This window comes from Manis javanica, chromosome 11 (assembly GCF_040802235.1).
Source record: "Manis javanica isolate MJ-LG chromosome 11, MJ_LKY, whole genome shotgun sequence".
Classification (NCBI taxonomy): Eukaryota; Metazoa; Chordata; class Mammalia; order Pholidota; family Manidae; genus Manis; species Manis javanica.
The window spans coordinates 67998150-68024571 of NC_133166.1; the positions used below are offsets into that span (position 1 = coordinate 67998150).

General features: G+C 42.4%; 1 protein-coding gene across 9 annotated transcripts in view; it reads left to right on the forward strand.

The window, feature by feature from the left end:
- The window catches only part of PTPRJ (protein tyrosine phosphatase receptor type J), a 240142-nt gene that overhangs the window by 146300 nt on the left and 67420 nt on the right, over window positions 1-26422 (forward strand). For 8 of the 9 annotated variants that reach the window (XM_073216573.1, XM_073216568.1, XM_073216569.1 and 5 more), the window contains exons 2-3: window positions 21829-21847; window positions 23564-23788. In XM_073216573.1, the coding sequence (XP_073072674.1) occupies window positions 21829-21847; window positions 23564-23788 (244 nt within the window). Of the gene's footprint in view, window positions 1-19947; window positions 19969-21828; window positions 21848-23563; window positions 23789-26422 lie in introns of those variants that run through there. The other variant, XM_073216575.1, reaches the window with a different exon arrangement.

The window sequence follows — 26422 nt, forward strand, 5'->3', positions numbered from 1 at the left end:
TGCTTCTGGCTCCTTGCCTCCCCGGTAGCGCTGCTCTGGGCAAGCCGCCTGCCTCCTCTAGCCATTTGTCTCATGGTGGGGGCAGTGCCTGGCCTCTGGGCACTGCCTGGGGAGCATTAGCTGCTGTCAAGGGCAGTGAAGATGATGACTGTAGATGGTCTCAGTCATTTAAACATTTTTATCATGTAGTATTTGATAATCAAAAACACCCTTGAGTTGTAAGTACAATAATAAAGTGTACACCTGTGAACGCACCACCCAAATTATTCCATTTTTAGTCTGTCACTTGCCTATCCTCTAATCAGATCACCACTATCTTGAATTAATTTATCACTTATCAACAATATTTTAAAAACGTATCTGTATGTATACCTAAGCAACATATGGCTTAGGTTTGCTTCAGGTTGTAGCTCACACAGCTTTCTACCACTTGCTGTTTCTGCTCAGCATTGTCTCTCTGACATTTGTCCATACTGTGTGTTGCTGCAGTTAATTCAGTTTTATGCATATAAACTGTTAATTGGTATGTTATTCTGCAGTTTATCCCTTTTCCTAAATAATGAAAATTTGGATTTTCCCACTTTTTTTTGGTGTTGCCGTGAACATTCTTGTCCATTTCTCCATGTTCACATATATGTGAGAGTTTCTCAGTGGTTCATCCCTGTGAGTGGTTCATCCCTGTGAGTGGAATTGCTGTGATGACGTTTAACTGCCGAGTTGTTTTCTAGAGTGGTTGTGCCCAATTTCCCCTGTCAGCACTGTATGAGTTCCTGTTGATCCATGGCTTCTCCATCACTGGTTATAATCAGAGTTCTCAATTTTTTGCAAATGCATTGGGTGTAAAATGCCATGTTTTTGTGCTTTCCATCTGAGCAGATGTTTGTATTTTTCTTGGTCATGTATATTTTTGTCTGTGTAACATTGGGTCATCCAGTCTTTTTTTTTCTACTGGATTATTTTTTTCATAGATTTATTGAAGCTCTTTTTATATTCTGGGGATTAATTCTCTCTTGGCTATAGGCACTGCATCTTCTCTCAGCTTGTGGCTTGTCTTTTTAAGGTATCTTTTGAGGAACTGAAAGGCTTAGTTTTTTATGGGGTCAAATTTATCAGTCACTTCTTTTTATGGTTATATTTTTGAGTTTTATTTAGGAAACAGTTCCTTACCCTGAAGTTACAAAGATACCCTCCTCTATTTCATTCTAAAAGTTTCAGGGTTTTGCCTTTCACATTTATGTCTAATTTGTTTAGAAGTGATTTTGATATCTGGTATGATGGTAGAGATCCTGTTTCACTGTTCCATGTGAATATCAAAATTTGCACCAGTATTTGATGAATTCTATCTACCTCAGTTACCTATGATGGTCAGAATTGCCTGAGCCAGAGAGCAGGTTCTGTATGTGGGTGGGTTTCTTTCTGGGTTCTTCATTCTGTTTCATTGCTCAGTTTTTGTGTTCCTGTGCCAACACCACATTGTGTTAATTACTACTAACCACATTGTGTTAATTACAATAATCTTTATAGGTGGGAGAGGAAATCCTTCCAAGTTCTTCAGGAGGAGGTCTTGGCAGTTGCTGGCTTTTTGCACTTCTGTTTAAGTTTTAGGATTAACTTTCTGAAAAAAAAAAAAACAACCTCATTTGGATTTTGGTTGGGTTGAATCTGTAATCAGCTTGGTAAGACTTGACATCTTTCACTATTGAGTATTCTAGTCCAGGAACATTGTGTCTCTTTCCTCTTTAAAGTCTTTGAATGAAGTTTGAGAATTACTTCCATATACAGTTTACATATTTTTTATTAGATGCAGTCGTGGGTTCCTTAGGCTTTTATTGTTATTGTAAATGCTAACTTAAAAAAAATTACCTCTTCTCTTTAAGGCTGGTATATGAAAACACATTTTATAGTAGCTGTGCTAAATTAAATTCTTTGATAACTTGTAATACTGTGTAGATTAAAAATTTTTCCTATACAGCCAATTCTATTACCTCATTTTCTGTAAGTAAGGAGAGTTTTATTTCCACCTTTCTAATTCTTACTTATTTCCTTTTCTTGTCTGTTATGTAGACAGAAGTAGTAACAGTGAGCATTCTTGTCTTGGTCTTAATCCGCCCCCCCCACACCCTCAGGCATTATTAAGGTATAGCTGACCATTAATGTCCTGGTCTTGATTTTAAAGGGAATCCTCCTTGGTTTTACCTGGGTTCAGAATGATACCTACTATAACTGTTTAGTAGATTGCCATTATTCAGTTAAGAAAGTTCCTTTCTAGTTTTAATTTGCCAAGAATTTTTCATGTGTGAGTATTGAATATTACCAAATGTTTTTCTGCGTCCATTGGGATGAGCTTGCGGGTTTTTTCCCTTTAATCTGATACTGTAATAAGTGACATATGTTTACTATTTCTACGCCAGTCTTACATTCCTGGGTAAAATGAACTTGATCATGATACTATTGTTTTTATACATTGCTGGATTTCTCTTTACTAATATTTTGTTTGGGATTTTTGCATCTGTGATCATGTTCAAGTTGGCCTGTAATTTTGTTTTCTCATTTTGTCCTTGTCTGTTTTAGCATCAAGATTATATTGGCTTCATAGAATGAGGGAAGGCCCCTCCCACCCCTTTTTAATCCTTTAATAGGCTTTGTGTAAAATTAGAGTAAAGATTAGTAGTTTAAAAATCTTCTAAGGAAACATTTTGTTGAAGTGTTTCAGGAGTTCTGTTAAATGTTTGGTTCAAATTTCTTTTTTTTAATTTTATTTATTTTTCATTATTTAAAATTTTTAATACAATACTGTACTGTTTGCTTAAAAGTTCCCAAAAGAGTAGATTTCAAATATTCTCATTGTAAAAAAAGAGAAACTATGTCAGGTCATGGATGTGTTAATTAACTTGATTGTGGTAATCATTTTGCAATCCATACATGTGTCAAATCACCACATTGCACACAACATTATCTGTCAATTATATCTCAATAAAGCTGGGGAAAAAACTTTTAACACTGTAGGCTACCCATGTGCTCCTTTGTACTGCTAGCTTAACTTTTTTTCTATGACACCTTAATTAAGCTTTTACCATTTACAACTCCACATTTATGTGAATCAGAATTTTATTGATTTTTATGCCAAGTGAAACCAAATGAAACTCCGAAATGGATGAGATGTAACATGTGACTTCAGATTTTTGTGTTTTCCCAAGTTACTATTTAAAAAAAACGGATTGTTGCTTCATAATAAGTAAATGTTACCAATTTAAACTTTTAATATTAAGTCTTCCTAATAATGTTAAACCATCTTATCTGGTTTTATTTGCATTTCACATAAGATTTAATCTGGTAAGAGGATTTTGCTGCTCTAAAATAATGAATAGGGAAGCCACTGACTGCTAATGGCTCCTATAGCTCTGACTGTTCATGATGAAGTGTTCTTTGATTATGTGTCAAGATGAATGGTGCTGACCTTTGACAGACACACAGCTGTAGCTGGAGAGGGCCTAGCATTAACTGCTGCCCGTGCATTCCCAAGTAACCAGGTGTTGGGCGAGCTTCGTTCCCTCTTGGTCCTTCCTTTCCGCTGGTGTTGGTCATTGGCTCCTGAGTAAGACAGATGCATGCAAGGGAAGAGCTGATAATGGTATTTACTCTGTCTTAATGCTTTTTGACCCCATTCATATTTCAGTGTCTGAAACTTAGTAGAATGTCAGAAGCCACAGGGCAACTAGGGAAATTTTTCTTTGAACAGTGAGGACCAAGTCAAATTGTTTTCCTGATTATTAATTTGTTAAAATATGTGAAAGTAGAATTTTCCCTCTTAGATCCCAAATAGAATGCCACCAAAAGATCTTGTCAAAATGACCTTCCTGGAGCTTCTCATTATCTTTAGTTTTAAAATATGGCAATAAAGTCATTTTACCAAACTTACCAAGTACCATAATAAGACATTCCTGGCATATAAGTTTACTGAGTGGAGACATAACTTTGACAGAGGTCCATGTCTGAAATCAAGTGTTGTTTGTCTGATGTAAACCTGTGGGGAACTTGGACCTTTCACTCTTCACTGAATTTATGACTTTAGACTCTGCTTGGGCTTGTTGGCCATACCTTTTGGTTAACAAGACCTGGCTGTTACCTTGCACATCTAATATTAGGAATTTGGAGAATCCCAGTACAATGCCAGGAAGACTGAGGCCCCGGTTTCTGTTGAGATAAATTTTGAGACAGGGTGGGCTGGGCCGCTGTGCCTCCTGTGATGGATGGATGTATTGAAGTCTGTATGTGGCCACTAAGAATGATTTTGGGTGTAGAAGTTCTTAGTAGAACAGCAGCTCCCCAAATGCTATATTCTGGATCAGACCTGAGGTCAACTTCAGGGTAACAAGAGGATGGATACCCAAGAACATGCTGTCTTCGATTTCCTGGCCTTCCTCTTCTAAGTGCTGGACTTTACTGGCTGGAGATGGGTCTTGTCTGGAGAGGGAACCCTTTCTGCCATTTGGGTTCCTGCACAGCCCCGGGGTGAGGGCTGGCTGAGGAGGGTCCACGCCATTGTGGGAGAGAAGGCTGAGAGCTCCTTGGGGAACATTTGGGGTTTGAGTCAGTTGTGTCTTTGAAAAAATTTTCAGATTCTGGACTTGTCTGTGGAAGCAATTAGGAAGATCACAGGACCATTTCTGATTCCTGATTCAGTATAGTGTCTATTCAGAAAAAATAGATAACAGTCAACTGGAACAGGGGATTATTTGAACTCACACGGAGTCCTGCTGTCTCAGAGGCATGCCCTTAGACAATCTGCCTTTTAGTGAAGTTTAAACCCATGAAAGGAAATAAAAAAGTATTTTATTAGATGGCAAAGAAAGATGGACTGGACTTATGAGACTTGGAGAATTTTAGCTTTTTCTTTGTTAAGGCAAACTTTGGAAGAGAGTGACTCTTTATATAATGTTATTTATTTGGACATTGTAATTATTGCTAGTAGTTAATAATTATCTTCAACTGGGTAAAATACCAGTGTGTGTGTGTGTGTGTGTGTGAGAGAGAGAGAGAGAGAGAGAGGGAGTTGTGTATCTTCCGTTCAAAGCTAAATATCACCACCTTTGAAGATGAGTGTGTCTTACAGATTTAGCCTGCTAACATTTATTGAACATCTATTTTGTATAAGACCTTATAGAGAAGTTCTTGCTTGCCAGAGCCATAGGAGGTCAAGCAGCATTGTTTTTTCCTATGAATATGTGGAAACTAAAGCTTTAAGAGAATTGGTCATTTACCCAATGTCATACACACCTAGTAGGTGGAGTGGTGGGGCAGGGATTCTAACCCAGGCCTGACATCCACATCAGTCCTTCCTCTGCAAACTGCTGACTCATTCACTTTAGGTCTGGCTGGAACCCAGCACAGGTTATTGCAGTTTACAGAACATGTTTACATCTAGCATGTCTTTTAAGTGTTAGAGTTTGTTTGTTTCCTGAAAGGACACAAGGAAAGGTGAGGGATTTGCCCATGTGGCAAGTAACGTGCTGTGTGAGCTCATGATGCTGGTCTGCAGGCAGGAAAAGGATTTAATAAGTGCTGAGCAGCAGAGTGTCGGTCTTCTTGACCTTGGTGTGAAAACTTTTCAAGGTCTTGGTTAGTGAGGAAAATCATTCTTAGCCCAAATTCTTCCAAAGGCCGATGGGGCTACTGTTTAGGGTTTGTCGGGTTGCTGGATTTGTTGAAGGGAGAACTGGAAGAAGCTGCCAGAAGTTTGAAGTGTGTCCAAAGGAAATTGTCCCTTTGGCCCACCTTCTCCACTAAATATAGTCTGGTTTTAGCCTAGGTAGAACCTGTTGGGCAAACACAGATGGTGTTCCAGAAGACAAAGCCCCTCCTTTGTGTAAAAATCATTTAAGGATATCTTACAGTTTATTCTGGGTTAAATTTTTCTCCAACCAAACCAGCTTCCATCTCAGCCCCTGGAGTTCAGAGTTTTTCTGGGAGCTTAGGGGTTGTAGCTGTTTTGGACCTGAGGTGATTCTGTGGGCTACATCATCTTATCTCACTGTCCCTTTAAAATATCTTAAGCCAGTGGTTTTCAAACTTTGGAGGGTATTTGAGTCACCTAGAGAACTGATAAGAACAGGGAGGCCCAGGCTGGTTGAAGTAGGGTATGGGTGGGCCTTTGTGTTTTTTACCCTAGTTCCCCCCACATGGTTCTCATACCTAAAGTGTGAGAACTGCTTCTGTGTGCTTTCTTGCCATTGCATTTGTGTTCTCACATTCTTTTTGGCTGAATGCTCTCCTTTCCTGCTGACCAAGTCAAATCCAGTTCTCACTCCTAGACCTTGATCCTGTCTTCCTTTCAGCTTGCCCAACTGCTTACCTACCAACCATCTAGCCATCTGGCTGACTGTGCTAGGTGTGAATTACAGAGTCCCTACCCTCAAGCAGTTTTCAGCCAGTCACAATAATGATCAGTAAGAGGTGAGGTGAGGTGCCCAGCACACCCACAGAGAGATGCGCCCTCTGGGCTGTGCTGGAGCTTGAAGCTCATTAGTGAAGTTGTCCTGATAGCAGAATGAGCAGGAATTAGCTGGGCAAAGGAGGGAGTGTGACAGCTCTTACTTTCTAGGTAGTAGGACCAGCATGAGGCCAGGTAGGGGGTGGTACAGATTATTCAGGGAATTTGTGGTATGTTCATATGTGGAAAAATGTACATGAAATGTGAGTTCTGCTTTTATGACTCACACTTGCCTTTATGGAAGGCATTAATTACAACTGTTGTTTAAAATAAGTGTGTGAAAAGTTCAGAAGAGGACAGAAAGTGGTAGAATGTAAAAAGTTGATACCCTCTTTTAAATCTTAATTTAAATATTTCCACCTAAGAGCAGAAAAGAAAAACCGTTTATTTCTTTGTCTCTTTGCCAGTATTTAAGCAACTTGAGTCAAGGGAACTTTGATTTCTGTGTCCCTAGAATGATGACAGGACCTGATATAGAGAATGTAGTCAGTGAACACGGGGTGAATGAATGAGTTTCAGACCCAGGTACTTTGGACAAACCATGTTACCTCTCTGGGCCTGTGTTCCTTCAACTTGAAATAGAGGCAGACTGGTACACATAGTCCATAAGGTTTTATCCTACTCTGTGACTGACCACGTGTACCCGAACTGCTTGCTTTCAAGGCCCTGAAGTACATGTTCCTATTTTAGCTTTACCTGCTACAACTGAGTTGGCTCCATACCAGGCCCTGGAGATACAGTTGAAACCCACCACTCAGCCAGTGCTGAATGAGCATGTGGCAGGGAAGGCCTTGTGCTGGATTGGCATGGTGCCTGTGAAGTGTCTGGCTGTCCTAACCTTAGGAGGAGTTTATCCTCTAGCTAGAAAGAGAAGGTAGGTATGGAAAACCAAACTGGCTCATGCTGAGTGCTGAAAGAGACAGTCAGCCAGCAGATATGCAGGGCACCAGAGGGCCCACTCTGAGAAGCAGCTCTGTGGCTGAAGAGCGTCAACCACCAGGCACCATCCTCCATCCTCTGTCGCCAGTGGACCCCTATCACAAGTTATTCGTGAAGAAAACCTTTGTTCCTTCCCATGTCTATAATCAGCCAGAGACTTCCAATTGGAAATTCAGACTAGCATTGAGAGATCTGTATTCTTGAACTGAGTTGACTGAAATCTAGCCAAAAGCAAAGAAACAATGGCGATGATGATAGTTATCCTCTCTTGAACATTAGCCTTGTGCCAGACATTATTTCATGTAATTCTCTTAAGTGTTTAAGGAGGGGACTGTCATAATTCCTGTTTTCTGAAGAGAGGATTAAATTTTCACTTAATACTCAAGCTAGTAATTGTCAGAACCAGAACAGAGAACCAGACCCAGACTGCAGGCTCTTGCTTGTCCTGCTGTAGGCCTGTGCCGGTGCTCTGTCCATAGTGAACATGTGTAAGGCCATGGTCGGTAAGTTGCAGTTTGCAGGCCAAATCCAGTTGCTGCTTGTTTTTGGGTGGCTTGTGAGCTAAGAGTGGTTGAAAAAAGTAGAATAATATTTTATGACAGGTGAAAATTATATGAAATATAAATTTAATGCTTAGAAAAAGTTCTGTTGGAACTTGGTCACTATTATTAGTTCACATATTTTGGCTGATTTCACACTTCAACAGCAGAGCTGTATGACCTGCAAAACCTAAGCTATGTACTGTACTGTCTGGCCTTGTACAGAAATAGTGTGCTGACCTTTGACTTAGGGCCTTCATTAGGCTTTATGAGACCTTAAAAATAACCTGTCACCTCCCATTGCTGTCTTCACAATTTTTGGACAGGCTCTGCTGAGCTAGCTCTCCCATAATCTGCTATTTTATGACTCAGAGTTCTCTTCTCATTGCTGGGATGTCAAATAAAAATGTTGACTTTGTGGCATCACTGGTTTGACAGCACCTGCTCCAGGGAATTTGCCAAGGTGCCATTTTGTCAAAGGTCAGTCCTTCATAGAGGACGATGGTGTGGCTTTACCTTCACACTTTTCTTGGTGGTTGTTGTAGTTAGGTGGTTGTGAAAAGCTGATTGGAGAACAAAACAATTGAACTTCCCTGTGTTATTGGGATAGTTCAGTGACGCAGTTTTAATTAGAAAGGAATATTGTAGGCAGAGAAAACTGCAAGAACTGACCTGCCACCACCACCTGTGATTTTTTAGGCCACCTTGAGACTGTTCTGGCATGTGGGGGAGGAGGAGGACCTGAATCCTGCACTGTCAGCTAAACTGAGGAGACTCCACTGGTGATATGGGGAGAAGGCTTGATGGTGGATTTGCAGAGAATGCCCTTCTCCATGGGCTGCTGCAGGATGGTGGCACCCCTGGCCTTGGTGGGTGGTGGTGGCGGAAGACGAGAATGCTGCCAGCCTGAGAATTTTAGCTCAAGTTCGTCTCATCATGCAAACATAATCCAAGATGCTGACTTTCCCTTTTCTGCTGTTCTTGCTTCTGTGTTAGAAATATCTCTTGTTCTGCTTTTTCTTAGTCTTATTGCAAGACAACTCACCTCTCCCCATGCTTTGCCTCCCATGCCCTCCTGTCTTAGCTCCTGCTAGTAGGAATAATTGTAATAATGCTAACATTTATTGTTTGCTCACTGCATTTTAAGTGCTTCACATGGATTATACTATTTAGGACTACTCATAACATCCTATAAACAGCAAATACTGTTTATCCCATTATTTTTCTAGTTTTGAAAATTATCAGGTATACACAAGTGAACTCTCACACACCAATCGTTCAGGTCCAGCACTTCTCAGAATCTCCACCCACCCTTGTTCAGTGGGTCCTGTTGCTATCGTTGCTGAAAGAGGATGCGGAGCTCGCTCAGTTTCATGCAGCTGGAAGGGCTGGACTCCCAAGCATGTTCTCTTAACTCCTGTGCTCTCCTTCCTTGATGACTGATGTTCGCTGCTGTTTGTACAGTGCCTGCTTGTATTTGGGTCTTGCTGGTTTCCTCCCCCACCCTGAGGTTCCCTGTCCTCTCAGTCGCACAGCACAGTGGGAACCAATGGGGGTGGTTTGGCTTGTGGGAACTTCTGTTTGCAAAATCTTGAAAGAACACAGGATTATTTCAGGATGCTTCTAAGAGGGCATGAGAAGTATCTGGGTCTGTTGAAATCACTGCTGGCTCCTGTTGCTTCTGAGATAGGATTCACCCTTGGCTTTTTGTCCAGAGTGAATATCGTAAGAGACCCCTTAGCTTTTTGTGGTCAGTCAAAAGGTGGAGTCAGAGGTGAGATCCTAAAGCTGGAACCTGGAGTCCTGAGGTTCAAGGGGGAGGGACATGAGAGACTGGGGAGTCAGGGAGGTGTAGACTGTCCCTATATGTACAGCTGGGTGCAGAGGGGAATGGGGGGATTCCCTGGGGCACCGGCTTGAACATAGTAAGCGCTTGGTAAATGTTGGCTATTAGTTATTTTTTATTCTTACTCTATGGATGATGAGCAGTACAGGAGGGAATTGGTGAGGTTTATGGAGTGTTTTATTACTCATATTCAAGGGTAGGGTATTAGAGTCTTTAAGGGGAGGATCAGAGCTCTCTGCCCTGCTTTTGCTCCCTTTGGGGTGGTGCTGGCTTCGGTAGGGGCAGGTCAGTGAATGAGCAGAGAATTTAGGGGCAGACAGTATGGTCCATTTTATTTTCACATTGTGCACGTTATTCACATTGTTCAAACTGAAGTGTGGTTGTCATACAATATTATATTAGTTTCAGGTGCAGACCATAGCGATCTGACAATTTATATATTATGAAGTGCTCACCATGATAAATGTAGTTCCATCTGTTACCATACAGAGTTACTGCAATATTATTGACTGTATTCCCTATGCTGTCCTTTTCATACCTGTGACTTATTTATTTGGTTAAATATCTCTTCCTAAGAGACAAACCTAGAAAGTAAATGGTTTTTTAAAAATAATTGCACCCCTTGAATTTTGTGAGATGCACTTCAGCAATGATTAGAAACTCAAATATTTCCAGGGGTAGTTGGGAACATAAATAAATAAATGGAATGGGCCAAATAATGAAAAGTCACATCACCTCTTGATGTTTCATATGCCCACATTTGATAGAGAAAACGAACAGTGTGGGTACCTTGTTGCTTGGCAACTGCCAGTTGTCCTTAGCATTGGGATGGTAATTCTAGGGAGTGCACTCCATGCCCTTACCTCACTGAATAGGGAGAGCTCACACTCACATCCAGTTAATTGCTTATCTGTGACCAGATAAGAAAGCCAGATCACCTTTGGGTTTTGTTTTATTATTTTGAGAAACTAATGATTAGAATTTCTAAAGTGCCAAGTCTCCTAAATTTAAAATATGTGCTTGAGATTTTAAGAAACATTGTGGCAAAACATCGTATTTTAGACCTTAAATATATAGTTGTTTATTTGTCAGTTATATCTCAATAAAGTTGGTGGGAAAAAACCAATGGGGAATAATTGGACCATGTTCTAATGGAGGTAAATTTTAAAAAAATGCACACAGTGCATCAAGCAAAACATGTCAGTGGGCTAAGTTAGGACAGTGCAGCTCCAATTTGTGCCCCGCTCCCCCCAGCCTCTGATTTATTCTGTGACGTGGACCAAGGGTTCAGATAGGAACCTGGGGTTTGCCAACTCTGACTCTCTCTTGGGATAAGGGGATGAGGCCTGCCACGCAGTCCATGGATTTGCCTGTTAGCTCAGTACTGGGTGATCTGGGTTGAGTTGCTGAACCATTCTGGGACTTACTTTCTTCCTTCATAAAGTCAAAGGGTAGGTGTATCACTGGTTTTCAAATTGTGTTCCTTGAGGCCAATCAGGGGGTTCCGTAAGTGTCATATTTGAGTTTTATTGAAAACACACCCCCTTTCAATTTGGCTGTGTTTGAAATTGTAATGAAAACACTTGCCCAAGTGTGTGTTAGGCCAAATTTTAATACACTGGAGAACACTAGAGTCTTCACTTGGTTACACACTGATTATATTGAAAATGAGAACAAGGTAACTTGAACTTTAAAATATACATAACAAAAAATAAATGCTTTCATCCAAGTATACACATATACACATACACATTTATATGTATGTAGATATATGAAATGTAGAACTCTATGTGAGGTTCTTCATAAAGTTCTTTTTGAAAAATTATTTCTGCTGCTAAAAATACCCATGGAAACTTCTGGCCTAGGGTTTCCAAGAGCATCTTTTGCTCTGTGTTTCAAAGTTCACATAGTCTCACCAAAATAGCCCTTCCGGTCACTTTTTTCTCTGTGCATCTGGAAGAGTTCACCACGTCTCCAGCTGCCCCAAGAGGGGAGAGATGAACCAGCTGGTCTTTGTGGGGTGGTTGGTGCTAATCTCTTCCATCAAAACCTTGCTGGGGGCACAGAATTATGGATTATAGAGTCTCTTTTCCACAGTCCCTTTTCATGAAAGCATCAAGTTCAGAGAGTCATATATTTGCAAACGAGGCAGAATAATTCAGTGCATTCTTACTGTGCTTTGCCCATTGATCTTAAACCTCTGTGGGCACCTCTTTGTGTGAGCCATGGGCACTGCTTGCCATGCTGCCTGTTGGGCTGCCTATCCCTTGCCTTTTGTACTCTAGAGTGGAAACGGATGCCAGGTATTTGGGCTACCCACAGTGCTACACCTGTTTTCGTGGAAGTTTCCCTAAAGATGTTTATTTCCTGGCTTCTGCGTTCAGAGGGAGAGCCCATCTACCATTTTTAAGATCAGTGATGTATCTTTCAGCAGCCAGTTTTATAGGGAGTTCTTGAGTAGTTTTCACAAGGGAGATAAATGAGACTAAGGAAGAATGATGACCTTTCAGAATTGAAATGTGTGCTTTGTAACAAATCCCATAAAATACAGTTTGATTTTAAAAATTGCTTGAAGCATTTCACATTTTGGTTAATTACATCAGTGGGTAAAAATAACTATCGTCATATGGTGTGTGGGCATGGTTTTAGAAGGATAAAGAGTCTATTGTGTTATTCAGTTACTTATTACCCATCCCTAAAAACCAAACATGTACAATAAAAACCCTGAAGGTTTGTCACTTGCTGAAATCCAGGTTTCTCTGTGAATTTACCCTCAACCTGTGCTCCTTTTGAGAATAGTGCTGATGCCTTCCTAATGGAGTCAATTTACATGGAGTGATAGGGCTTGTCCCCAAGGCCCATGATGAGGGTTTGCGGGGGGTGGTTTGTGACCAACAGCCCTGGGGTTGCTTGTGTTCCGTGGTGTCAGCTGAGTCCCAGAGATAAGCCAGCCTAGTGCCCCTGGGAGAGGTTGGGGTCAAGAGCTTCAGGATCTGGTAGACTTGAGTCAGAATCTTAGACTTACTAACTGTAAGATGCCAGGTCAGGAACTTAACTTTTCCAAGGCTTAGTTTCTTCATCTGTAAAATGGAAATAAACACAGTTCTGGCCTCCTGGGATCATTGTAAGGCTTAAATGAGGTAACAATCAGAGTATCTGTTAGCACAGTGATGGGCCAGTAGTATGATCAGTATTCTAACAAGTAGAATCAATTAGCATTAAGTTCCCACAGTGGGTCATTCTTCCCCGGCGTGTTTCCTTCAAGCCTCCTGAGCCCCTTCCTCCTGTCCGCCAGGCTCCCCATGTCCTGGGCACCCTTGTCTGTCCCGCGGGCTGCTCCTGGCTGACTCTGCACATCCGCACTGTCCTGTTCTTTGGCGCTTCTCTGCCTCTGCGCTCTCGGAGAGGGGAAACCACCTTAAGCGCCTGCAGTGTCTTTGGCACCTAGCCCAGAGCCGAGCACAGTGTGGGCACAGAAGGCATGACTGGCAGAGACTGAATGGGCCTCAGAGGCTGGAGGGCTCCTGGGGGCTGGAGCAGATACAGAAGGTCAAGACAGCTAAAGGGTATCAGCTTTGGAGGTTCAGTGAGGCCGGAAAAGGGAATACAGGAACCTTGTTTTGTCTTAGCCTCAGGGTAGAACTCAGACACAGGCTCTGTATCACTTTTCCACTATTTTGTAATTGATGAAACGGATGGCTTGGTGAGACCCTCAAGTCCCAGAGCTCACAAGTGTCAGGGGAAGTCAAACCTAAACCTCTTAATCACCATGCAGAGCTGTGCCTACCAGATTCACAGGCTCTTGGTGGTGATGTGACACGAGCTCTGTGCTGTGTGTGGATCTTTTGTGTGCCCTGCAGACCACAGCCCACCCATCTCTGCCTACTGGGAGGAGGCTGACCTTTATAGTCTACACCAGTGAGTGCCCTTGACTTCTAGCTTCCCATGTGGCCAGCCCAGCAGGAAGCTCCAGATGGAGATGGGGGAGAGAGGCAGCCTCTTAGCCTGTTACCTTCCCCATTCTCGCTGCTGCTACCTCAGGATTCTTACCCATCTCTTATGGGTTTCCACCCTTGTAAACAAACCTTCAGAAATTCTCCTCAGTTAACCTGGTTGAATCTGTCCTCTGTCCCGATGGATACTGGCATGTTTTAGAAACAGTAATCTAGCAGGTCTGTTTAGTTTTCACTGTGCATTGAAGGAGAGGCAGTGAGGTCTGTGCAGGAAAAAATCAGGCCTTTCTCCCACCTCTGGTGTTCACAGAGGGCCTCAGTTTAGGGTTTGACCTTTTATATTTCAAAGGAGGGATTACAGAGTAGAGTTTCAGTGATACTTTGACAAGATGGAAACAAAAGTGTACTGCAACAGATATAACCCTGTCCTGACACTTTTTAATTTTTTATGTGTGTACTGAGAGCTTCAAAAAATAAGTAGGAAAATGGCCATCCTGTCTAAAGCAATCTACAGATTCAATGCAATCCCTATCAAAATACCAACAGCATTCTTTAATGAACTGGAACAAATAGTTTTAAAATTCATATGGAACCACAAAAGACCCCAAATAGCTAAAGCAATCCTGAGAAGGAAGAATAAAGCAGGGGGGATCTCACTTCCCAACTTCAAGCTCTACCACAAAGCCACAGTAATTAAGACAATTTGGTACTGGCACAAGAACAGACCCACAGACCAGTGGAACAGAACAGATAGTCCAGATATTAAACCAAACATATATGGTCAATTAATATACGATAAAGGAGCCATGGAAATACAATGGGGAAATGACAGCTTCTTCAACAGCTGGTGTTATCAAAACTGGACAGCCACATATAAGAGTGAAACTGGATCATCATACACAAAAGTAAATTCAAAATGGATCAAAGACCTGAATGTAAGTCAAGAAATCATAAAACTCTTAGAAAAGAATACAGGCAAAAATTTCTTGGACATAAACATGAGCTCTTTCTTATGAACATACTCCCCGTGCAAGGGAAACAAAAGCAAAAATGAACAAGTGGGACTATATCAAGCTGAAAAGCTTCTGTACAGCAAAAGACACGACCAATAGAACAAAAAGCCATCCTACTGTATAGGAGAATATATTCATAAATGACAGATTGATGAGGGGTTGACATCCAAAATATATAAAGAGCTGACCCACCTCAACAAACAAAAAGCAAATAATCCAATTAAAAAATGGGCAGAGGTGCTGAACAGATAGTTCTCCAAAGAAGAAATTTCAGATGGCCAACAGACACATGAAAAGATGCTCCACATCGCTTGTCATCAGAGAAATGCAAATTAAAACCACAATGAGATATTACCTCATACCAGTAAGGATCGCTACCATCCAAAAGATAAACAACAACAAATGTTGTTGAGGTTGTGGAGAAAGGGGAACCCTCCTACACTGCTGTTGGGAATGTAAATTAGTTCAACCACTGTGGAAAGCAGTATGGAGTTCCCTCAAAAAACTCAAAATAGAAATACCATTTGACCCAGGAATTACACTTCTAGGAATTTACCCTAAAAATGCAGCAGCCCAGTTTGAAAAAGACATATACATCGCTATGTTTATTGCAACACTATTTAAAATAGCAAAGAAATGGAAGCAACCCAAGTATCCATCAGTAGATGAATGGATAAAGAAGAGGTGGTACATATACCCAATGGAATATTATTCAGCCATAAGAAGAAAACAAATCCTACCATTTGCAACAACATGGATGGAGCTAGAGGGTATTATGCTCAGTGAAGTAAGCCAGGTGGAGAAAGGCAAGTACCAAATGATTTCACTCATCTGTGGAGTATAAGAACAGAGAAAAAAATCTGAAGGAACAAAACAGCAGCAGACTCACAGAACCCAAGAAGGGACTAACAGTTACCAAAGGGAAAGGGACTGGGAAGGATGGGTGGGAAGGGAGGGATAAGGTGGGTGGGGGGAGAATGGGGGCACTATGATTAGCATGTGTAATGTGTATGGGGGCACGGGGACGGTTGTACAACACAGAGAAGACAAGTAGTGATTCTATAGCATCTTACTATGCTGATGGACAGTGACTGTAATGGGATGTGGGGAGGGACTTGGTGATGGGGGGAGTCTAGTAAACATAATGTTCCTGAAAAAAAAAATCTTTCAAATAAAAATGTAAATGAAAGTAAAAAAAAATAAGTATGGAAATGATCAGAGTCTTTCTCCTACCTAGGATGAGGCTGTTTCTGTTATTTAGGGTCAGGGCTTATGAGGATTTGGTTTGCTTTGGCCACAGCACGGAAGTGGGAAAGTCAGGGTGCTTTGGGCAAGGAAGCATCTTTAGAATGTAAGCCCTGAGTGTACTCATGAAGGGGGAAGGGGAGGGGAGGGAGGACTTGGAGGTTTCTCTGAGGTGTATAGAATAGGGGATAGGTTTAGTGAGGCAGTTACATAGGGATGTGGAGAGAGTGGAAGAGAAGATGTGTGAGTCTGTTCTGGTACGTATGTAGGAGTAAGGTTTATGTGTAGAGGAGATGGGGAGAATTTAGGAGTTTAAGGTAAGTGCAGCTAGGTATTGAACAACCCAGTGTTCAGAATGGACCACTGATATATGGTCCAAAGCTGTTACATCAGCTATGACTGAATTGGAATGGCTTCAAGGGCAATGTTAATAGTTTTGTTTTCTCTGGGGCCTGGAGAAAGATCCTTGTGCCTCGCACCAGTTTCAAGACTGGTGGTGTTTCCCAAAGAGAGGGAGAGAGAGCTTTGGCTCATTAGCATAAACAAAGGAGGTTGTTTGGTCAGGCTCTTTCCCTGGCCCGTATTTTCTGATTTCCAGTTGCAGTGGGTTCTTCCCTCTTCTCTGACTGTCTAAATCCACCTTTCAAAACCTCCCTACTTACTGCCTTTCTCTTCTCTGCACTGTGCTGTCTCTTCCTTCAGGAAGCTTCCTTTCCCTCCTCCCTTCTAGTGGCTGAGCTTGATTATACACAGGCAGCTGTCTACTATTTTTTTTTATTAAAGTAAAATTACCACAACATAAATTTAACTGTGTATACAGTTCAGTGGCATTTAGTACATTTGCAGTGTTGTGCAACCGCCACCTCTGTCTACTTGCAACCATTTTCATTACCCAAAAGGAAACCCAGTACTCCTCTGCAGTCACTCTCCTGTCCTCGTCCTAGCCCCGTACAACTGCCAGTCAGTCTGCTTTCTGTTTCTATGGATTTCCCTGTTCTGGATGTTTCATATAAATGGAATCATACAATATTTGGGCTTCTATGTGTTTGGCCTCTTTCATGCATTATAATGTTTTTGCAGTTCATCTGCATTGTAGCATGTATAAAATTCCATCATAGAGATTTTCACATTTTGCGTATCCATTCAGCAGTAGATGGAAATGATGTCGTTTCCACTTTTTGGCTGTTGTGAGTAGTGAATACTGCTGTTGTGACACACCTGTCTTTTACGGAAGTACTGCCCTCAGATTCAGTTTGGGTCCAGGAGCTGTGACTTCTGACATCCTCTGAATCTGAGCCACAGGGTGGGCTCATTCATACTCTCTTATTGACTGGTTTGCTGAAGCCAGAAGGGAGAAGGTGGGTGCCTCAGAGGAGAAGGGAACAGACTTGGAGCCTGATGTGCCTCTGGCACTGGGCTAGGCTCTGCGTACTTTATTGGGTTTAATTTCTACCCAGAGGGAGTTTTAGAGAGTGAAAAGTGGTGGTTTTATTTCTAGCCTGAAGCCCCTCTTTTCCTCTCTCCTCTTGTGCCCAAGGCAAGTTTGTACTACCCAAACTCCTCAGCTGTGACCTCAGGCCTGTATTCTGTGCTCCAGTGTCCTCAATGTGTACAATGGGGATTATAATTCCTATTTTACAGGGTTGTTGTGAAGATGAAATAAAGTGGAAGCTTGCCTTTCTCCCTACCAGGATTTGGAGCCACTGGGTACGGGCCGGTTGTGGAAGAGCAGACATGTGCAGGATGATTTCTGTGGAATCCTCTGTGGATTAACAACTACCCTTGTCTTTCTGGGTCTTCTTAGAAGGGGAAGGTCCTGAGGTTAAACTCATCATCCTGTTGAGCTGTTCCTGCTGGGAAGTTGTCCCCAGCTTCCTTTTTCTGCAGTTAACTTTGATGCCCAGTGTATAAATCTGTGGAAACTGGTTTCTTCCTTTTTCACCCCTTGGCACAATTAGGCTTTGAACTAAATTTAGGAAGATGAGATTTCTGCCGATTGTATTCTTTTAAAAAGCATTTACAAAGTGCACACCATGCCAGCTATCTTGCAGGATGTTGTTCCCTGTGGTTTGGGGGCCTGGCAGATGTGCATTTGCTGGCTTTACCTCTCACTGACCAGCTCTGTCACCCGGGGCAGCAGATCACTGGCGTTTTGCTTTCTTTATCTGTAAAATGGGGGTTAAAGTGAAAATTAGTTACCTTGCTGTGTTGTTATTGTATCAACTAGTGTTCTTTTGGTTGTAAATATTAGAAAACTCAGACAAAAGTATTTAAGTGATGGGTGTTGCATCCCCTCCAGGCAAATCTGGAAGTAGGAAGAGTCTAGGATTGGTTGATTTAGTAACACAAGGATCCAGGTGTTTTTCCCTCTTTCCCCTCACCAGCCATCCTTAGCAGATGGGTGATCTCTCTTCTCCCTGTCACACCGTGGCTGTAGAAGCTCCAGGCATCATAGGCAGATCCAATGAAGGCTTGCAAAGCAGGGTGTTATTTCCTTCCACGTAATCCCTTGTTATTAGTGAGGAAACTTCTTTCCCAGGAACCCCTTTGCAGACTTCTCTGAGGTCCCCTTTTTCCATGTGTTAGTCTGGGTCCTTCGGGTTCCCTGGGTCCTGTGTCAAGGATAAAAGTGTCGATGCTGTATTTGGGAAGACAGGCCCAGTGAGGTCAAGATGAGGGGAAAATAGGGGGAGTGAGGCCAGGATGAATGTGAAGCCATGTGATGCACTGTGTAATCATCCTGGCTCTTGTTTCATGATGAGCCGCAAACAGATGCAGGCTCATGTGTTTGCATTGTACATAGGGTCTTGTTTGGGAAGGTTGCCAGAAGAAATCAGATTTGTCAAGGCTGGATTTTTTGGAGGGTAGAGAGAAGAATGCACACTGATGATAACTTTGGAAGTTAGTCCTCCCCACCACCGCCCAGTCTCAGTAAATGTCTTGCCTGTTGGTTTATGCTGGGAGGTGGTGTGATCTAGTGGCTAAGGACATGGCCTCTGGAGTCAGGCTGCCTGGGTTTGCCCCCAGGCACTGCAGCTCACCAGCACACAGAGGACCTCTGCCTACTGTTCAGGGAGTGTTTGGAGGGTTGAGTTAATATTTGAAAGTACTTGGGGGCAGTGCCTGGTAGAGTCAGCACTCTGTGTGTATTGGGTCAAAAATAGAGTCAAGGCTGTGATTTTAATTTTTGGAAACTTGCCTTTTTACCTTGCACTTTCATCACTAGAACTTGGAGCTCTTTGACAAATTGTCCCACATAATGATCATCAGCCAGTCAACGTTTCCTGAGTCCAGGACTGTGAAGGGCAGATACTCTTTGCCTTCAATTCAAGCACACCCTTGTCTGACCTCCCCCAGTGACAGCCCCAACCCCAGGGTGTCCTTCACCTGTCCTGTGCTTTGGTCCACCTGCCTTCCTTTCTCCCTTAACCATGAGGCCCCTGGGATACAGAGGCTGTCTGCATTAGCCTTAGGGCTTTAGCACAGTGCCTAGCACATGTAGGACCTCGGGAATTGCTTATTCAACAAGGTGTCAGTGCTTTCTACCTGGAGTTACTTTTTACAGACATCTCTTATTTCCCTGACTTTTGAGCTTAGGACCCAGATTTTTAATGTTTTTAGGCAACATTTGGGTGGATGGATGACTGCATGGATTCCAGTTGAGGATCTATCACATAGATACATATTCAAAGAGATAAGAACAATACAAGGGGTTGGGATGTGCCACTCTAGAGTCATGAGGTTATGTAGTTTAAGCTACTATAGTTCCAGTGACTGAGAAAAAAAAAATGCTTTGCTGCCCTGTGCTGCTTGCCTGGCAGCTGACTCCGGGTTTTCCTCCTAGGGCCTGTCAAGGACTGTGTGGACTGATGCATGGCAGAGAGTGAGGGCAAGGAAGATGAGCTGAAAAAGCTTTTAGGCCTGAGTTGGTGAGGGCTTGATGGTGAGTCGGGTGTGGAAAGGAGAATCCACAGGACTGGGGCCCAGGCTTGTGTGGAGAGGAGGAGGACTGGGATTCCTTTGAGGTGCCTGAGCCACAGGGAGCTGGGCTAGAAACAGGCATTTCAGCATGTGTATAAATTCACAAGATGAGAATGACTGCTAGCCTGTCTTCTCCATTTGGTCAGTGCAGAGGGTGAGTTAAGTGGAAGAAATCCACCAGATGATCAGGCTCATGGACTTGACCACCCTTGGCCTTGGCCTTGCTGGGGGAACTTGAGCAAATCTTTCCCTCTCTGGGCCGTGGGGATTGCCTCTGCTCCCAAATAAGAGGCTCCTTCCTTTCTTCAGTGGCGTTTATGGAGTGCCTGCTTTGCGCACCACTCTAGGTCTGGGCAAAGATGTGGTTCTGTTCTTGTAGAGTACGCATTTTAGTTGGAGGAGACTGACAAGAATTGAAGTAAATACTGAGGAGAAAATACCCCAGTGATGTGATGGGGGGTGAAGGGAGGCGCTCATTTCTTTTGGTTGGTTGGAGAAGGACGCTGTAAGTCCGAGGAAAGGAAATCCTGGGGGCAAAATACCTCTAAAAACCGAAATCAGTCAAAGGGAGAAATAAAGTTTAAGACTCATTTATTGCTTACAAACTGCAGTCCAGGGCCATCTCTCTTCCCTGCTCCTGAAGGAAGCAAGCCAGCAAGCCTGCCAGCCCCTCCCCTTAAACTCTCACATTCAGACACGCCCTTGGTTGTCCAGGTATTACCCAGTGACATGGAGACAAGTGCTTTCTGCCCTTGAGGATATGTAAATGAACTAAAGCCAGGCGAGATACTCTGGAAATGTTACAATTTTACCAACAGACGCCCTGAAGAGGTGGCATTTCAGGCCATGACACAGGAAGGTCTTGGGCAGCGTGTTTCTGGAGAAGGGAAAAAAGCCGGAGGAGCCGGCTTCAAGAACATTGCGAGGGGCATGAGGCAGTAGCGTCAGAGGGGCTGCAGAGGTTGTGGTTAAGAGTTTGAATTTTATTCTGAGAGTGATGAGCAGTTGGAGGACATTTTTCTATTAGAGCTCCTTTGGATTATTTTCCTCTTCAGGAGGACCATACTTTGAAAAATACTGTTAACCGAAAAGGTGTGTTTATTAAACAAGGGAATGCACACCCTTGACTTATTTTAGCTTTTAGAGTATGGAGAAGTATTTATGGATCATGGTGAATACCTTTGAGGCCTCTCCAGGGATCTGAAGCTGGCAGGTCAGGTCGCTGTCAACTAAATAGTCTTTATAGTCTGTTTCCAATATTCTTCCCAAAGCTGGGTGCCATGATTTAAGAGAAAAAAAAAAAAAGATTACTGCCACGTAGTGATAGAAGGAAAAGGTGAATTTTTGCACAAGAACCCCAAACCGCATGGAATTCTTCTGTCACCCGTCTGGCTTTCCACTCTGCAGTTGCGACCTCGAAGTAGCTCTGGGGCAGGGACCTCGTGGACCGCCTTCCATTCTCTCTGACCTGGAGGAGCTGACTCTGCTTCTGTATCCTTCTGCTTCAATTCGCGATGCAGTGTCGGGGGGAGTGCTGGCCTGGGCAGCGGCCCCAGTCTGGGATGTGCCTGTGAGGAAAAACACGGGGTAGCAGCAGCCAGTTGGTCTCCATATAACCCATTACTCCACTGTTGTAACCAACCTGTGGTCGTACTGAATTCCCATACTCAGTGTCCCCATAAGCTAGCCCCAGCCATCTGGTCTGTGCTGCACATGCTTAACACCCCATCCCCATTACTACATTCTCAACCGCCTTATTTCTGATTTGCATTTTCCGGGGTTGAATGAATCTGCTGATTTCCGTTTTCTTTTTCTGTTACAGATTGTGTGCGCAGGTGACTGTAAGTACCACTTCCCTCTCCGCTCTTGTATTTTTCGCTACTGCCCCCTGATGGACGTAGCGACCTTAATGGCAATGGGACAATCACAGAAAATGCTTCTGTGCTAAAACTCGCTTAATATTCAGTTTCTCCTTAGAAGTGGGGAGAGGGTGGGAACAGCAAGTGAGAGAAAGAATACAGTCAACTGTGCAGTACTGACAAAAAGGTTTCTATTTTCTGTGAATTTTTCCTCCAGCCTACATCTGTGAATGATTAAAAAAATAAAACTCAAGTGTTCAGAATGCAGTGTGATTACATTTATTTTGTGTGCTTTTATCCCATAAGTATTTTCTTGGGTTGCCACACTCATCCATGATTTTTAAAATGGTGTACAGGGTTTGTATGCTTTGGAAAACCAAATGTATATTTTGCTTCCATGTGGAGAGCTGAGTCCCAGTTGCTAACTAGTGTTGGTCCTGAAGTCTTCCTTGGTCTAGAGTAAAATGAGAAAAATAAGGTGTGATAGCAAATTTTTAATGAAGCTAAATGTATTCAGTTGAAAGCACTGTTTGTTCTTGAATTTGTCTGTACTAATTTTTTAGATCATAATTTGTTTCTTTAAGTAAGAAAGATAATGGTACTTGATAATTGTTGTTATTAATTTTTTAAATTTACCTTTTGGAAAAAAATAAATATTGGTAATTTTTGGTCTGTCTTCAAAATTTGGGGACTTATTCTTTTTTTTTTCCTTCTGATTGGTAAAATCCCAAAGTCTGTTTACCTTAGAGATGAAGTAATTAGAGTGTTCTTGCAATGCCAGTACTAAGGGGGCAGATCTTGCTGAAACCTTCTAATAAAGCAAATCTCAGTTAATGATAGTAATTAGGCAAAGCCGGTGCAAACAGTGGGAAGAGTTCTGCAGTTGCTTTTCCTTTCCTTCCTTGTTGATCAGTGTGCTGCATAAGCTGGTGGGCACCTTGTGTGGGCTAGGATCGCTGGTGCAGAAGAAGAAAATGTCTCAGTGGGGTGGTATTTTAAAGCCAGGGAAGGGGAGATGAGGGAACTGTGATGCATTAAAAATATTTTTAATGGTCAAATCCAATGACCTTGTTTAGCATATCATGGTACTTTAAAAAACAATACTTTCTGTTTAACATAGTGCATCAGAGCTGTCAACAGAGGAACCTGAGACTGAGGTTCTAAGGGACTAAAGAGGCACAGCAGTTCTTTTATGTCCAGGTCTAGATTCCAAGACCAGTTATTTTCTCTTTATGCTATTTGTTCCCATGCCATTGTTATATGGAGCTTCCTCCTGATATCAAGGCTTGGCAAAAATAATGATCACCTTCTTCTGCACCATGTAATGCCTGTCCACATGCAGTGTTTTCTGAGAATCAGGAGATAGACTCATGCTGCTTTTTAGCTCTCCTTTTGTATCAGCTTCTCTATAGATTTAATCCATGTTCAGGTCACAGCCAGCATGGCCAACCTCTATCATTTTTGTCTGTTTTTTCACTAACATGCATGCTTACATGTATGGCTATCTAAAATTATTTTGTTAATGGGAAATATAGGAGACAAGTAAAGAGAAATGAAATTCTGTGATTGCAAAATTAGCTTCTGAAAAGTAGACATACAGAGCAGTCCTTACTCTTATATTTCTTTTCAAAATATGATTTCTTTCCTTTTTTTGGGAAAGTATTAAAATAGAGCCCTGTCTTGTGTCTGATTTTGCAGCTGTTTCCATCAGTGCGGCCCCCGTGTGGGAAAACATGGGCACAGCTACTTCTGAGTCCACACATCGAGTAGAGAGAGAGATGGAAAATGGGCAGATGAGGTTTGTTGAAAATCAGACAGTAGGTAACATGGGCTTACGTCCAGCGACTCCATCCACGTTTGCTGTCACTGCAGGAGCAGCCCTTAGGGCTCAGGGAGACTCTGCCAGCACAGGAGACACCACAGGTAAGATGGCTAGTGCCCAGACATGCTCACGAACTATGCCTTCTCATCCTGCATCTTAGAGCCTTGTCAATTCAAGTTGCCTGTTGGAAAGAGACTGGTTTTCATTGACTGGGGAAGGGAAGAAGATATTTTATCTTTTTTCAAACCCTGGAGTTTAGGTGGCCAGATAATTCAGTGTTAAGGTCCTGCATGTTTTGGGATGTTCTAATTACTTCCAACTGTCCAGTTTTAAAAGTCTTTTGTCATTATTGGTCAATACTATTCTGCTAAAATTAGAAATGTGGTATCAGTTTGATGGTGTCAGTAACTACTAGGCTTCTTTTAAGCTCCCCAGGAAAGCTGATGTTGTATTTGTATTCCCAAGAGTTTCTGTTGGGCACGAAAGGTTGGCATACTTTATAGAGAAGTGTGTGTTTTAAATGAAGTTAGAGCCCAGTAACATTCAATTAAGCTTGGATTTTTATTTAGTTTAGATGTGAATACCATGAGCCACCTGTTAAAGCTGCAGATTTAACTTTTTTTTAAGCTGAAAAGAATCAAAAATATATACAAGACATGAGAAGCTCTTTTAAGCTGAGAAGACCCAAACATTTAAAAAGAGGTGTTCCATTGGTAGTCTGGTCCGGGTGTATGATCACACGGGCTGGTGAAGGCCGTGGAACCTGACCTCTCAGAGCTCTGAGTGACTGCCTGGCATAGTGCCTTCTGCATGGGGAGTAGGCAAACATAAAACTAGTTTTCAGCTATTTTTTTCAAGCCAGGATACTATTCTTTATACAGACTTTTGTTTAGAAGCCCAAAAAATAAAAAGAACTGTAAAGAGAGGACCTATAGGAATGGGGTGTCACAGTACCTTCCAGAAACTCTGGGAGCTCCCCAGACTACAGTTCTGGAGGGGAAAAGCCCCACAGTAAAGGTTCATTGTATTGTGAAAGAGGAAAAAGAAAGGGTAGAGAGAAGATAGAAGAAAATTAAGGAGGAAAAAGAAGACAAAATTTAGAAACTGTGATGGGAACAAGGCAATGCAGAATTGATGAGCATAGGAAAGAGGGGGTGAGAGGTGGCAGGAAGCATCCAGCCCCGGAGCTGATTATCCTTACTCTACCTTAAAGCCCCTGAGGATGAGGCTGTGTTCATCAGCTACTGTTTATTGGGCAAATACTATGTGCTAAGTTGTTCTTAATACATTCTTTTGCCCTCACAGTAACCTGGTGAGCACCAGTGGAAGAAACAGTAATGCTGAGAACTGTTTCTTCTGAGAGCCCTGAGTTACTGAGCATTGAGGGGTGGGAACCCAGGTAGCCTGATGTTCATAACAGTTACCCAGAGTCACTGAGCTGCTACTTCCTTGGTGTTACATTCCTTTCTTTCTTTCTTTCTTTTTTTTATTAAGGTATCATTGATATATACTCTTATGAAGGTTTCATATGAAAAACATTGTGGTTATTACATTCCTCCCATTATTGAGTCCCCCCCCATACCCCTCTGCAGTCACTGTCCATCACTGTAGTAAGATGCCAAGAGTCACTACTTGTCTCTTCTGTGCTATACTGTCTTCCCGTGACCCCACACACACTGTGTGTGCCAATCATAATACCCCTCACTCCCCTTCTCCCTCCCTCCCTCCCTCCCAACCAACCCTCCCCTACCCTCCCCTACCCCTCCCCTTTGGTAACTGCTAGTCTCTTCTTGGAGTCTGTGAGTCTGCTGCTGTTTTGTTCCTTCAGTTCTGCTTTGTTGTTATACTCCATAAATGAGGGAAATCATTTGGTACTTGTCTTTCTCTGCCTGGCTTATTACACTGAGCATAATATCTTCCAGCTCCATCCATGTTGTTGCAAATGGTAGGCTTTGTTCCTTTCTTATGGCTGAATAGTATTCCGTTGTGTATATGTACCACCTCTTCTTTATCCATTCATCTACCGAGGGACATTTAGGTTGCTTTCATATCTTGGCTATTGTAAATAGTGTTGCGATAAACATAGGGGTGCATATGCCTTTTTCAATCTGAGAAGTTGTTTTCTTTGGGCAAATTCCTTGAAGTGGAATTGCTGGGTCAAATGGTATTTCTATTTTTAGTTTTTTGAGGAACCTCCCTATTGCTTTCACAATAGTTGAACTAGTTTTCATTCCCAACAGCAGTGTAGGAGGGTTCCCCTTTCTCCTCATCCTCACCAACATTTGTTGCTGTTTCTCTTTTTGAATTTGGCCATCCTAACTGGTGTGAGATGATATTTCATTGTGGTTTTAATTTGCATTTCCCTGATGATTAGTGATGTGGAGCATCTTTTCATGTGCCTGTTGGCCATCTGAATTTCTTCTTTAGAGAATTATCTGTTCATATCCTCTGCCCATTTATTTTATTTTATTTTATTATTTTATTTTGGTATCATTAATTTATAATTACATGAACATTGTTTACTAGACTCCCCCCATCAAGTCCCCCCCCACATACCCCATTACAATCACTGTCCATCAGCATAGTAAGATGCTGTAGAATCACTACTTGTCTTCTTTGTGTTGTACAGCCCTCCCCATGCCCCCCACCGCTACATTATGTCTGCTAATCGTAATGCGTCTTTTTCCACCTTGTCCCTCCCTTCCCACCCATCCTCCCCAGTCCCTTTCCCTTTG